The sequence below is a fragment of the Aedes albopictus genome, chromosome 3 (genome assembly GCF_035046485.1).
Source record: "Aedes albopictus strain Foshan chromosome 3, AalbF5, whole genome shotgun sequence".
Taxonomy (NCBI): domain Eukaryota; kingdom Metazoa; phylum Arthropoda; class Insecta; order Diptera; family Culicidae; genus Aedes; species Aedes albopictus.
This window is the reverse complement of record NC_085138.1, coordinates 366,503,044-366,514,681: the sequence shown is the minus strand read 5'-3', so window position 1 is coordinate 366,514,681 and position 11,638 is coordinate 366,503,044. Positions and strand designations below refer to the sequence as shown.

The window sequence follows — 11,638 nt, the reverse complement described above, 5'->3', positions numbered from 1 at the left end:
ATTTTCGCCCCCTTCGATGTGGTTTTCGCCCACTTTGGGAATCACTGATCTAGATCAATCTATGAAAAACTGCTACGATCATACCTCGATGACAACTGATGACTGATGCCACCTATGAAGCAAGAAAAGTGTTGAATTACTTACCCAGATGAAACCATTTGTCATTCACGCCATTCGGGGCCTAATTTCTTTTCAAGTTTCCACAGTGACCAAAGATCAATATTGTTTACTTTTTAATCATCAAAATTATTTATTTCTCAGTTACAATTCTGCTGCACCTGTCTGCCAGTCGCACTTTTCTTACCATCTATGAGAGAATAACAATATTAAAGTTAGGGTTTTTTTCTTCTTCAGAGTTTGTTTCTACACTATTCGATACCTAAGTTCCAGTCTGCCTTCAAATCTCCCGACCAGCCGAATGCTCGGTTCGTTTCCACGGATTGAAGATTTTTGTATTCTGATGAGTTAAACTTCCCCTCCGGGTGATGTCGTTATAAAATGTGTATCCGATTTGCGATAAATTTTGGTTGAACTAAAACAAAGCTTACTGAATGATTCCTTCCAGTTGTTGGATTAACATAACTCTAGATTGTTCACATTTTTCACATCGATAGATTTCTACGCTATGTACACATGGGTTCGATTCCTAATTGTTTTACAACATAAAAGTTCCTACTATGAGAGGGATGTCGTTCCTTTTGTTTTTGTTTTCAAACATTTCTTTGCGGGATGATCAATTCACATAAATAAATTAAAATAACATGAAGGTCGGGCGGGGCTCCCTTCGATCGTTCTAAATCACTTCATATGTACAAGCACAAGGGAATGGAGCACTTCGCCGCGAGCCCCCTCTGCGGTAAACTGAGCTACGGTGAATACTGCTGCTTACGTTGAGATCCGCTGCGTGATCCAGGCTTAGTAGATGACCTGCACGGGCCGTCGCATCGAGTTTTCGATATCGCTGGGCAGGACTGTGGACTGCTGTGAGGTACTGGGACTGGATCCGGGTGATGCGGACGACGTGGATGAGTTGTACAGACCGTTGGAATGTGCTGCGTAAAGCGGGGCAGCAGCTGCGGCTGCTGAGATTCCACTGTAGATGTTGGAGTAGAACGAACTGAGCGAGGAAGGTGGCATCTGTTGAGTCTTCTGGGCTTCCATGCCCGTCGGGGAGGTGCTTTGCATGTTCTGTTGTGATTGGTGGAGTTTGGACAGGGTCAGTGGGTCAAAACCTCCGAAATATGGAACTGAATAGTGTTGTTCTAGTTGTTGGAGATGATGGGTCGGTGCAAAGTACGGCGGGAGTTGTGGGAAGGGGTACGATGATCCTAAGGCGTTCTTGGCTGATTGTTGCATTCCGAGGGACAGTCCGCCGGCGGCGTTGGCCAAGGGGTTCTTGGGCTTACGTCGGGGACGGTATTTGTAGTCTGGGTGTTCCTTCATGTGGCTGGCGCGAAGGCGTTTCGCTTCATCGATGAAGGGACGTTTCTGAGCCTCGGTGAGCAGCTTCCATTCCGATCCAAGACGTTTGGAAATCTCCGAGTTGTGCATCTTGGGGTTGTCTTTGGCGATCTGGCGGCGCTGCAGCCGAGACCAGACCATGAAGGCGTTCATGGGTCGCTTGATGTGTCCATCTTGACCTGGGGAGGTCTGATGCGATCCGGACTGAGTAGGAGTGTGAGTTTGGAATCCAGCTAGCGATGTGGGTGGGAAGCTTAGCCGAGGTTTCACATCCACGCTTCCCGGACTGTGATTCGGCTGAGGTGCGAAATCGGCTGCCGGCGGCATATCCATCTGATGATTGCCCAGCGAAAACCCGTAATGTGGGTGACTCAAACTGGCCATGGAGTGGTTAATCATTTTGATAACTTTTTAAATCACTTTTACTTCTCCAAAATCAATGCACTTGCTTTGTCTCTTCTGATCAATCTGCTTCACTATTCACCAATCAAAAGATCACATTCATTCGATGATTGTCCAAAACTTGTCAAACACTTGAATGACTTCCTTTATTTCGATTCTTCCACTAATTGCATTCCATTCACAGCGTGTCTTCATGGAATTCGTTTCTTCTTCCACAATGAAACTCGTTATGTTGATCTTTCTCCAAACACTGGGAAAAGTTCCGAGAGCAATAAAAAAAGTCCAACTCCAATTTAGGTCTTTACTGCACAAGAGCCAAACTCAAACTGAATGGAAGTGATTCGACCGGTTCTGCACCTTCTCTCATCCTGAACACACCGCAGCGCTTTCAGGTATTCTCCGCTTCTCAGCTTCTTTTGTGCACCCGTCCTCCGTTCAACACTCACACCACTGCGCTCAGCAGTGAAAATCGCACTCCAGAAATCACCATCGAGATAACCGATCGCACCCTGATTGAATGCGATAAACAAAGCACACACTGTATAAAACACAACCGCACGAACACCGAATCGAATAAAAGAAGGCGTGTTCAGCCTTTTTTCTCTCTCCGCTTATTCCATTGTTTACGCCTTTTATCTTAAGACCCAGCACGGCAGGCATTCGTCCATTGTGTGCGCGCACAGTTGCTCTCTGTTTTAGCTCACTCGTGTTCGCAATGTGCACTCTCCTCGAACTCTCTCACTCTCGCGAGAGAACGTTCGCTTCGCGTGCAACTCCGTTCATCTCTTTCGTTCCAATCTAGCTCGCTCTTTCTCGCCCACATTCATCACCGATCTCCAAATAATCATCCTTCTTCCATTCGCCAGCCGTACATTCCATTTGATTTATTCTTCTCGCGTCTCGCAGATCCGAACGACTGTGTTCGGGTCTGCAATCGCGTTTTTTTCGAGCTTTTCGCCCCATTCAGTCCCCCCATTGTTCGCTGCCAAAATAGAAGAACAACACGCGCGGCCGAACAAAGCACCGAAAACTCGTTCCGTCTCACTTTTCTTTGCCCATTTTTCCTCGCACAATCATCGCGCGAGCCTTTGGGAGCATGAATCGACGATTTTCATTCTCCATTTCCACTCGGATTGTGCTTTTTATCGGCATTCAATAGGCTCGGTGGCGGCGGCGGCGACGGAGCCCCGAGCGTTCGCACAAAAAGCACTGCCTCACAACACGGGTATGTGCGAGTGTGTTTGTGTGTGATTGTGCGCTAGTAAATTGTTAATAATAATGTGACTGGAGTCAATAACTGAATACTGAGGTTTTTTTGTCGCTTGGTGGATGATTTTTTTTTTCTGCCAGTTAGTACCGATAGCTACATACCGACAGAAATGCACATTCGATCGTTATTCGTGTCCCTCTCTCGCCTCGGCCGACTCCTGAACTTGACGAACACGGCTCCGACGACTGTTGTCATCGTGGTGAAAAATGCGACGAATAAATTCGACACTGAATGGGTAAAAGTACCCGGAGCTTTGTTGGTTTAATTTGCTTTATGAGGTGGTTTATTTTCCATTCCGCTCGCTCTCTGTTCGAGTTTTGTGTTTTATTTTTGTGGGATGGGGAAAATGGATCCATTGTGGCCCGTGAATAGTGGGGATTTGTGGAATGGTTCGAAAGTTGAAATGGGTTTCGCAGTTGTTCGCTTGTTTCGACTTTTAACCGTTGAGGTTTTGTTTGGTATTGATGGGTCAGAGACGGTTGTGCGGATGTAAATCGGGAATTCCTAGAGTTCTAGTAATAATACATGTTCCAAATTTATAAGTTCCAAATCAGTTCTCCGATTTGAGTTCATAGCCACGATTCAAACTAATACTGAAGTTCAAATTATGAGTAAAATGTACACCGGAACAACTGCGGAACGTGCTAACAATACAGTATGGCAGGTCTGATTATGCGACATTTCAAGATTCATTGAATTTAAAACTACATACAGATATATCTACATATTCCGATTTTTGTTACATTTCCAATTTGAAAATGGTATTTTGCGTCGTAGCAATGCCAAAAAAGAGATGTGTACTCAAATGTTACACAGCACCGGTTTATGATTAAAAAAAAAAACAAAGTTCCATTAATTTACCTCCAAAGGCGTATCTTACAAAAATCAATCAAAAATCTATTTCTCGCTTGGTTGTAGAGATAGACAACTCAGGCGTTGGATTTGAACAAGTCCTAAGTTTGCTGTGATTCCTATGGCGCTGTCCATACACTACGTAGACTCATTCTTGGTCTACACAATTTCCTAATCCCTGCTAGACGCAATGTCGAGAAGAGATATCGATTTTTGAGCATTTGATGAATCCAATTGGATATCATTGGAGATAGACCATGACTCCGTGCGGCTTCCAATATGGCATCTAAAGGCACATTGTCAAAGGCACCCTCGATATTTAGGAAAACACCCAAACAAGATTGCTTTTGTGCGAATGCTTTCTCGATATCGTAAAAAAAACCTTGTGTAAAAGAGTTACAGTGGACTTACCAGATTGGTAGGCATGTTGGTTCACATGAAGAGGCACGTTGGCCAGATGAACATCACGATCACGGATGTGATGATCCACAATGCGTTCTAAGCATTTCAGAAGAAAAGAGGTCAAACTGTTAGGTCTGAAACTCTTTGTATGAAGAACGACGCACGACCCACTTTCGGAATGAACTTTACAGTAATATCCCGCCAAGATTTGGAAATATACCCTGTAGCAAAACTGAAATCAATTTTTTTTTCAAAACATATTTGAAATAATCAAATCCCTTCTAAAGCAAAATAGGATAAATCCCATCGGCCCCAAGAGATTTGAAAGGAGCCAAGCTATTAAGTGCCCACTCAATTGTTTCTATAGTTACAATACTCCGAGCCGAGGCCAGGGAATCATAACTACTAGAAAAGACATCAGGTTCATCCGAAGATGTAATATCCACACATCCAGGGAAGTGTGTGTGTGCTGAATAAGTATTCCAGAACTTCCTCAAAAAGGCTCCAGAAATTACGGAAAGGTGAAACTTTGGAGGCATTGCGAAACGTTTCAGGGAGACAACAGGAGGTGTCTTGGGGTTTTAGGGGATTCCTGGGAGATTTGGTTTTGGGGAGGTCACTGCCACCCATGTAGCATGTTTTAGTCAAATAGACTAGAAGAGGTTCTTAGAACCATCAAAAAGCCCAAACAAAAAGTATTAGGTTTTATGACGGTTCTTAAAAACTCTTCAAGACTAATTGGCCATGAAAATATTACTCGGGTGGCTTTCAAAGAGAGCTCCACCGCCCCTATTCGCATAACATTCCCATGTTTGCTGGGTTTCCTATTCACAAGGAACTGTTGTGCGAATGGGGGCAGTCCAGCAGTGTTTCAAAAAGTTTCTGGAGCTTTTTATGGGATTTCAAGACGTTCAGGGCGTTTCAGTAGGTTTGAAGAGGATCATAGGCTTTCAAGGGAACTTCAGGACAGATTCGAAAGGGTTTTAGAGTGGTTCCAAGACGTTTCCCGGAGGATTTTGGGGACTTTACAAGAGAGTTCACTGGCTTTCGGGTGTGCTAGAGGGTGGTTTCAGGGGAGGGTTTCGGAGGCATTTCAAAGCTTTAAAGGACAGTTTAGGCAGTTTCCGAGGGGTTGCCGAAGGTATTTAAAGACGCTTCAAACTGATTGCGCTGTAGATTCGATGACCTTTACTCAAAGGAGTTCATTAAACACTGAATTCTTCATTTGAGCCCATATATTTGTATGATGTTGAAGCATAAATTTCATTCATATTGCACCAATCCACTAAAACCTCTTTTTCATTTAGGTTATTGTTATGCACCTTTTTGTGCTCTGCACAGGCGCCAACTTGTGACGTTGTTTAGGGGGAGGGCAGCGAAGCTCCCTAAAATTGGACAACAATCAACTTTTTTAGCTCAATATTCGTGAATATGCCTCAAAAAGATAAACTGCGTCGATGTTTTCCGAATTTGGCAAGTTGGTGCGTGTGATGCCCTGCATTAAAAAGAGGAAGCGCTAATCAGAACCAATATTGTACTTAAGGCTGTCATCATTTTTCGGAAACAGAAAAGCAGTTTTTTCGTTGTAAATCAAAACAACGACCATGAAAACGTATTCACTGTACTATATTCCTAATGTAGAATACAGTAAATTCATTTTCCTTGCAAAAATCAAACGATTTGAAGAAAAAACTGCTTTCAAATATTTGATGATGACGATGATTTCAATAACGAATGGATCAACGTTAAGAAAATGTAATAATGGCGGTAACTACATGGCCACAACCAATGAGGTGACACCGCTGTCAAACTCGACACATTGCCGCTTCATTGTTTTTGGTACCTCACGTTTTGGTTCTCAAATCTTTGTTTATCACGGACGACGAAAACAAAAACATTGGTCGCCGTGCTGAATTGAATGCTGGGATGCTGATTCTGGCCCTTTGTCATCCCCCGGCCACAACGTGCAGCTGGTGATTATAGAAGAAAGCAAAGTTAGGTTGCAGGGGGTGTTTCAGGGGGTCTCAAGTAGATCTCAGGTGTTTCTACGGGGTGCCAGAAGGACTCAGGAGGTAGCAAGAGGTTTCAGGAGCGTTTCGAAGGGTCTCAGGGTCGTCTCTGAAGGGTTTGGGGGTTCCAAAGTGGTACAGGGGCGCATAAGGGAATCTTAGGGGTGTTCAAAGGAGCCTCAGGACAGGACGCATTTATTGGCCTCAGAGAGCTCCAGGGGAGTTTCAGGTGGCTATCAGGTGGCTCCAAGAGGTTTCAGGAGATCCCACGGGTTTCAGGGGGTTTCCATTGATCTCAGGGGCGTTTCAGACGATCTCAAGGGCGTTTCAGGGTCCCTGAGTGCTCTAGGGAATCTCAGGGGCAGTTCAGGGGATTCCATGGAGTTTCACGGGGATCGAGGGGGTATCAGAAGTGCCATAGGGGTGTCGATGGGGTCAAAGGGGCGTTTTAGAGAGTTTCAGGGGCGTGTCGGGGGTCCCAGGGGATTCCAGCGGGAATTCCAGGGGTGCTTTTAGGGACTCTCAGGGGCGTTCCAGGAGATCTCATAGGCTATCAAGGGGTTTCAGTGATATAGCGGTGCTTTAGGATGTCTTAAAGATGTATCAGTGGGTATCAGTGGCTTTCAGGGTTCTTCAGTTCAGTGTTGATTGTGAAAACGACCGACGAATTGGCAGAGTTATCCCTCTATGGTTGGCTATTTCGGTCCGGTATACCTATAACCTTCCTGAAGAAGACCCAAACTAAGGGTCGAAACGTCGGATGAAATAGTATCACCCCGCTTATAATATATCCGGGTCGAAAAAGCCAACCATAGAGGGATAGATCTCCAGAGTGTCTCAGGGCGCTTCAGTGGATCTCAGGGGCGTTTGATGAAGTTTCAGGGGGCTCCAACGGGTTCTATATGCGCTTCAGGAGATCCAAAGGTGTTCTATGGGGTCTTTGGGGCGTTTCAGGTGATCCTAGGGGGTTTCATGGGGCCTAACGGTCTCAGGGGCGTTTAAGAGCATCCCAGTGAGCTTCGGGCGCTTCAGGGAGTCTCAGGGGCGCTTGAGGTGGCCCCAGTGGGCTTCCGGGTGTTGCAGGAATCACATGAGCAGGGATGTTATATATACAGATTGTATTAAAAAGATATTTGAGCATTCGTACAGATTTCCATTTATATGAAACTAGCTGTACCCGGCAAACTTTATCTTGCCTACTGCGTTTTTTGACGTTTCAAGTCCTTAGCCAAGCGCTCAAGTCCCCGTTCAAAATGTATGAAAACCCGATTTTCAAAAACTCTCAATTTTCCCATGTTTTAGGCCTCATAAACCTTCCTTGGGTGAAAACTAACAGAACAAAACTTAGATGACCCAAATCGGACCACCCGTTCGCAAGTTATGCGCGGTCCCACGTATGCCACTGCATTTTTATATATATAGATACAGATTTCTGCGCTAGAGTGGCTATTTTATTTTTGTAAGGGAAACACATTTTTCACCCAAATTTTGTGTGGGATACACATTTTTGAAAAGAGTGATGCAGATTTTTCAAAAAGTCATCTGGCATCTCTGTTAAGGAGTGCTTTAGGGATTCGCAGGGGCATTTTTGAGGGAGTCAGGGGCGTTTTATGTGATCCCAGGGGGTTCCAATGGTCTCAGGGGCGTTTCATGGAATCCTGAGGTACTTCAAGGGGTTCAAAGGGGTTTCAGAGTCACTTCAACGAGTCTCGGGGGCGTTTCTGGGAGTCCCAGGAGTGCTTTAGGCATTCTCAGGGGCGTTGTTTTAGATGTTTCCAGAGGACTTCAGTGGTGTTTCAGGAATTCCCATGAAGCGTTACAGAGGGTTCCATGGGAACTTCAGGAACTTCAGGAACCACCCGAATAAAAAATACAATAGAAAAACCGAACGTTGTATTGTAACAGTACTATTTAGAACCATATTTTTACAATAGACACCACTGTAAAAATAAAAATACAAAACAATAAGATGTAATGTAGACACCATACAGTGAATTGTAAATTAGATTTTTACAATATACTATACGGGTTGTTAAGTATCGTAACAATATAAAAAAATATTTTTCTCCATATATATATTTTTTACAAAACCATACATTTTATTGTAAATGAATTGCTGTAAATACTGATACGTGGGTTTTAATATACCGTACATTGTATGGTACACGTATGGTTTCAAACAATAAAATGTACCGTAAATATATTGTTTTTAATTGTAATTTCACTACTGGTTATAAATTTAATCATGGTTTTGGAATGGTTCTCTTTTGTTATGTTGTATTGTTTTACATTGTATAAATCATATAATGTTATATTATCTTGTCATTTTCCTCCTGTTAATGGTATCTTAGGCTTACTAGCATTATAAGAATGCGCTTTGGGAATTCTCCAGAGCGTTTTGGATAACCCTTCATATATACACGGAAAATCCAAACTACCTAATATTTGGGTCGATTTTACTCAAAATTGAGTATATCGAATAAACTCGTTACCCAAAATTAGGTTGTTTTCCCTCTCTGGCTCACCGATGTTGTCAAAAACAAACAGAGATGCATCTACCCAAAAGGGGTCCTTGACCCCAATAAGCCAATTTTGGATAAATGTCAGTTTACTCAAAACTGAATTGAATGAGGGGGGTCGTAGGTTGAATTTACCTTCTCTTGAGTATATTTTTTAGCTGGGGTTAAAAGCAATATACCTAGCGTGAGTTCAATCGATTTACTCAAATTTTGGCTTATTGGGCCGAACTATGGAATTGCGTCAAAAGAACTCAATTTTGGGTAGTTTGGCGGTTCCGTGTAGGATCGCCCACGTCTAAGTCTGAGTAGTCTCTAATAGCATGAACAGTTGAAGCTTAGGCTCCCATGCCCCACCAGCCAGATAACCGGGTTTTGCAAACTAAGCATTATTTGTGGCAACACTTTGAGCGGCATGATGGAACTATGCCGAGCGCGCTAAATGTTATTAGACCACTAATGTAGTTGCATGAAAAGTATCATTACAGCGTGCTTAACTGTAATTGCAATATTGAGGCTGAGGCTCCAGTTTGACTAAAGTTTGCAATACATAACAACTCATTAGGAAACTGTCAAGTTCGATTCATGTATAAATTAAGTTAAAACGCGAACCCGCAGACGAACCTATATTAGAAGTTCTTTCAGTGTTCAGTCCAGTCTACATGTTAAAGATGGCTCTAAGTCAAAGATAAAGTTCGTCAATCGTATTCCTCTTATCGCACTCTAAATACCTAGCCCGCCATATCTCTTGGATCTGCAGTTCTTTAGACATCTGGTTTACTACTTATTTAAACATTTTATTGACTTTAAATTGATGTTTCAACTTATTCACTTTTTTTTTCCTTTCCTTTGCATCGAAGTCACAAACATCAACAAAACAAAGCACGGAAAAAATCTAAAACTGAATAAATAATTAAAAATGCACGGCCAAATAATGTTTCGGAAAAGTGAATGGTTCAAACGTAAGAAAAACAGTATAATATATTGTTACATAAAAATCGAATGTAAATGTATAGTAGCTACAATGTGCAAAGCTTTTAGCGAACCATTTCATTACAATATACATTATTGTAGCTGGTACACTATATGGTGCAGGAATGATTTTCACCAAACACCCTATGGTTAGCTTTTATCCGGGCAGCTACTGAAATGTTTGCTTCACAGCTTTCAGATGAGTAACAAAGCAATGATATACGTGCACATCGCAATACCTGTTCCGTGATTGGCCAGATCAATCGAAGAAACACGGTCATCGGGAAAGGGAGTCACCTATGAACCGATTTGGCTGAAAAATCATCATGATGTTGACAATGACTGAAGAGCCATCATAATGCATTTTCAGCCATATACGTTGAACGGTTCTTTGAAACGGTGCTCTAGAAAATTTGAGCTTTGTACTCCAATTACCTTGTCCTCTTGGGCGGAGTTGGAGGATTTGGCCAAAGTCAACGCTCCTTACAACAAATCTTGTGAAAAGTGCCAAAAACGTCAACACGGTGGAAAGGCCGACGCTTAGGTCAGTACAGAATATTTAAACCGGCAAATCATTGACGAGCCACTCCGCTATCCCCGCTTTATCCGCACCCTCCCAAATGGCATTTATAAAAGGTTTTTAGAACCGGAATAAAATCAAAATAAAATATATAAGGCTCTATGACGGTTCTCAAAACCTCCACAAGACTAATTGGTCATCAGAATATTAATTGGGCTGAGACTAGTAATCTTAGCTTCAGTCAGTGATGGAATTGTTCTCATCGTGAAGCAATTTGTGAGTGAAAAGCTAACACAAGGCTTACTCATGATTCCGAGAGTAAACAGTGTGTGAGTTTTTTCGCAACCGCCTGCTTCGTGAGTAAGGAGCAAACCCAAAACAAAAACACTCATGAGTTTTTATTCGTGAATAACGAGTGGAAGTGCGGGAAGTGCATTTTAGTGTATAATCGCAAAGTCAGTGCATAAACTAATGCTTTATGCTTCCTGAAAAGCAGCACTGCCAGTCGTGAAAATGCGTTTTTTATTAACCTTCTGTAACTCGCGCGGTTGGCTACCTGCGTCAACACCACACTAAAGCGGAGTACAAAAAGCGAGTTTTTTTTTCAACGTGTTGTACAAAATACAACAGCGCGATTACTCGAGGGTTAAAATGCAAAAAGCTCAGAGAAGTTTCGCGAATCATAGGTGAATGCTTGCCAGCTTAGTTTACTTACGAATAAAGAAGCGAGAGTATTCTCGGGCCTCTCTTGTTCACAAGTAGGTGTGTTATGGTTTGTGTGTGCTCAGCCGCAATCTTCATCATTTTCCAACCCTGGCTTCAGTAACGACGAATATCATAAGCAGCACCTACTTTACACGCAAAGAAATCCATAACCACACCTGTCCATGAGGCCCTTCAGAGGACCAATAATCGACTAATCAAATCACTCAATAATTTCTCCACGGATTATTTAAGAAATTTATTCTTTGAGAAATATCTCAAGAACTTTTTCTGCGAATCATTGCAGAAGCTTATCTGGCGAGACGTTTTTCCAGGCATTTGTCCATTTCTACTGAAGAATTCTCTAGTAAATTCTTCCGGGATTCTTTCCGAAAGTCCTTTGAAGAAATATTTAGGCATCTCTTCAGGAATTTCAGAAAGGGATTTCTTCGAAAGTTCTTCCATGGAGTTTTTCAGAAATGATTTCAAAAAATTCTTACAAGCCCCTACAATGAATGATTCGGAAATCTTC

General features: G+C 42.7%; 1 protein-coding gene across 1 annotated transcript; it reads right to left on the bottom strand.

The window, feature by feature from the left end:
* Window positions 1–224: 224 nt before the first annotated feature.
* On the bottom strand, window positions 225–2,721 carry LOC109397005 (SOX domain-containing protein dichaete). Its single transcript, XM_019669325.3, has one exon. The coding sequence runs from the start codon at window positions 1,858–1,860 to the stop codon at window positions 916–918; it is 945 nt and encodes a 314-aa protein (XP_019524870.2). The 5' UTR covers window positions 1,861–2,721; the 3' UTR covers window positions 225–915.
* Window positions 2,722–11,638: the final 8,917 nt, after the last annotated feature.

What these genes read in the sequence shown, in the direction of transcription:
- LOC109397005 (XM_019669325.3), bottom strand. Translation starts at nt 1,860, where the DNA reads ATGATTAACCACTCCATGGCCAGTTTGAGTCACCCACATTACGGGTTT.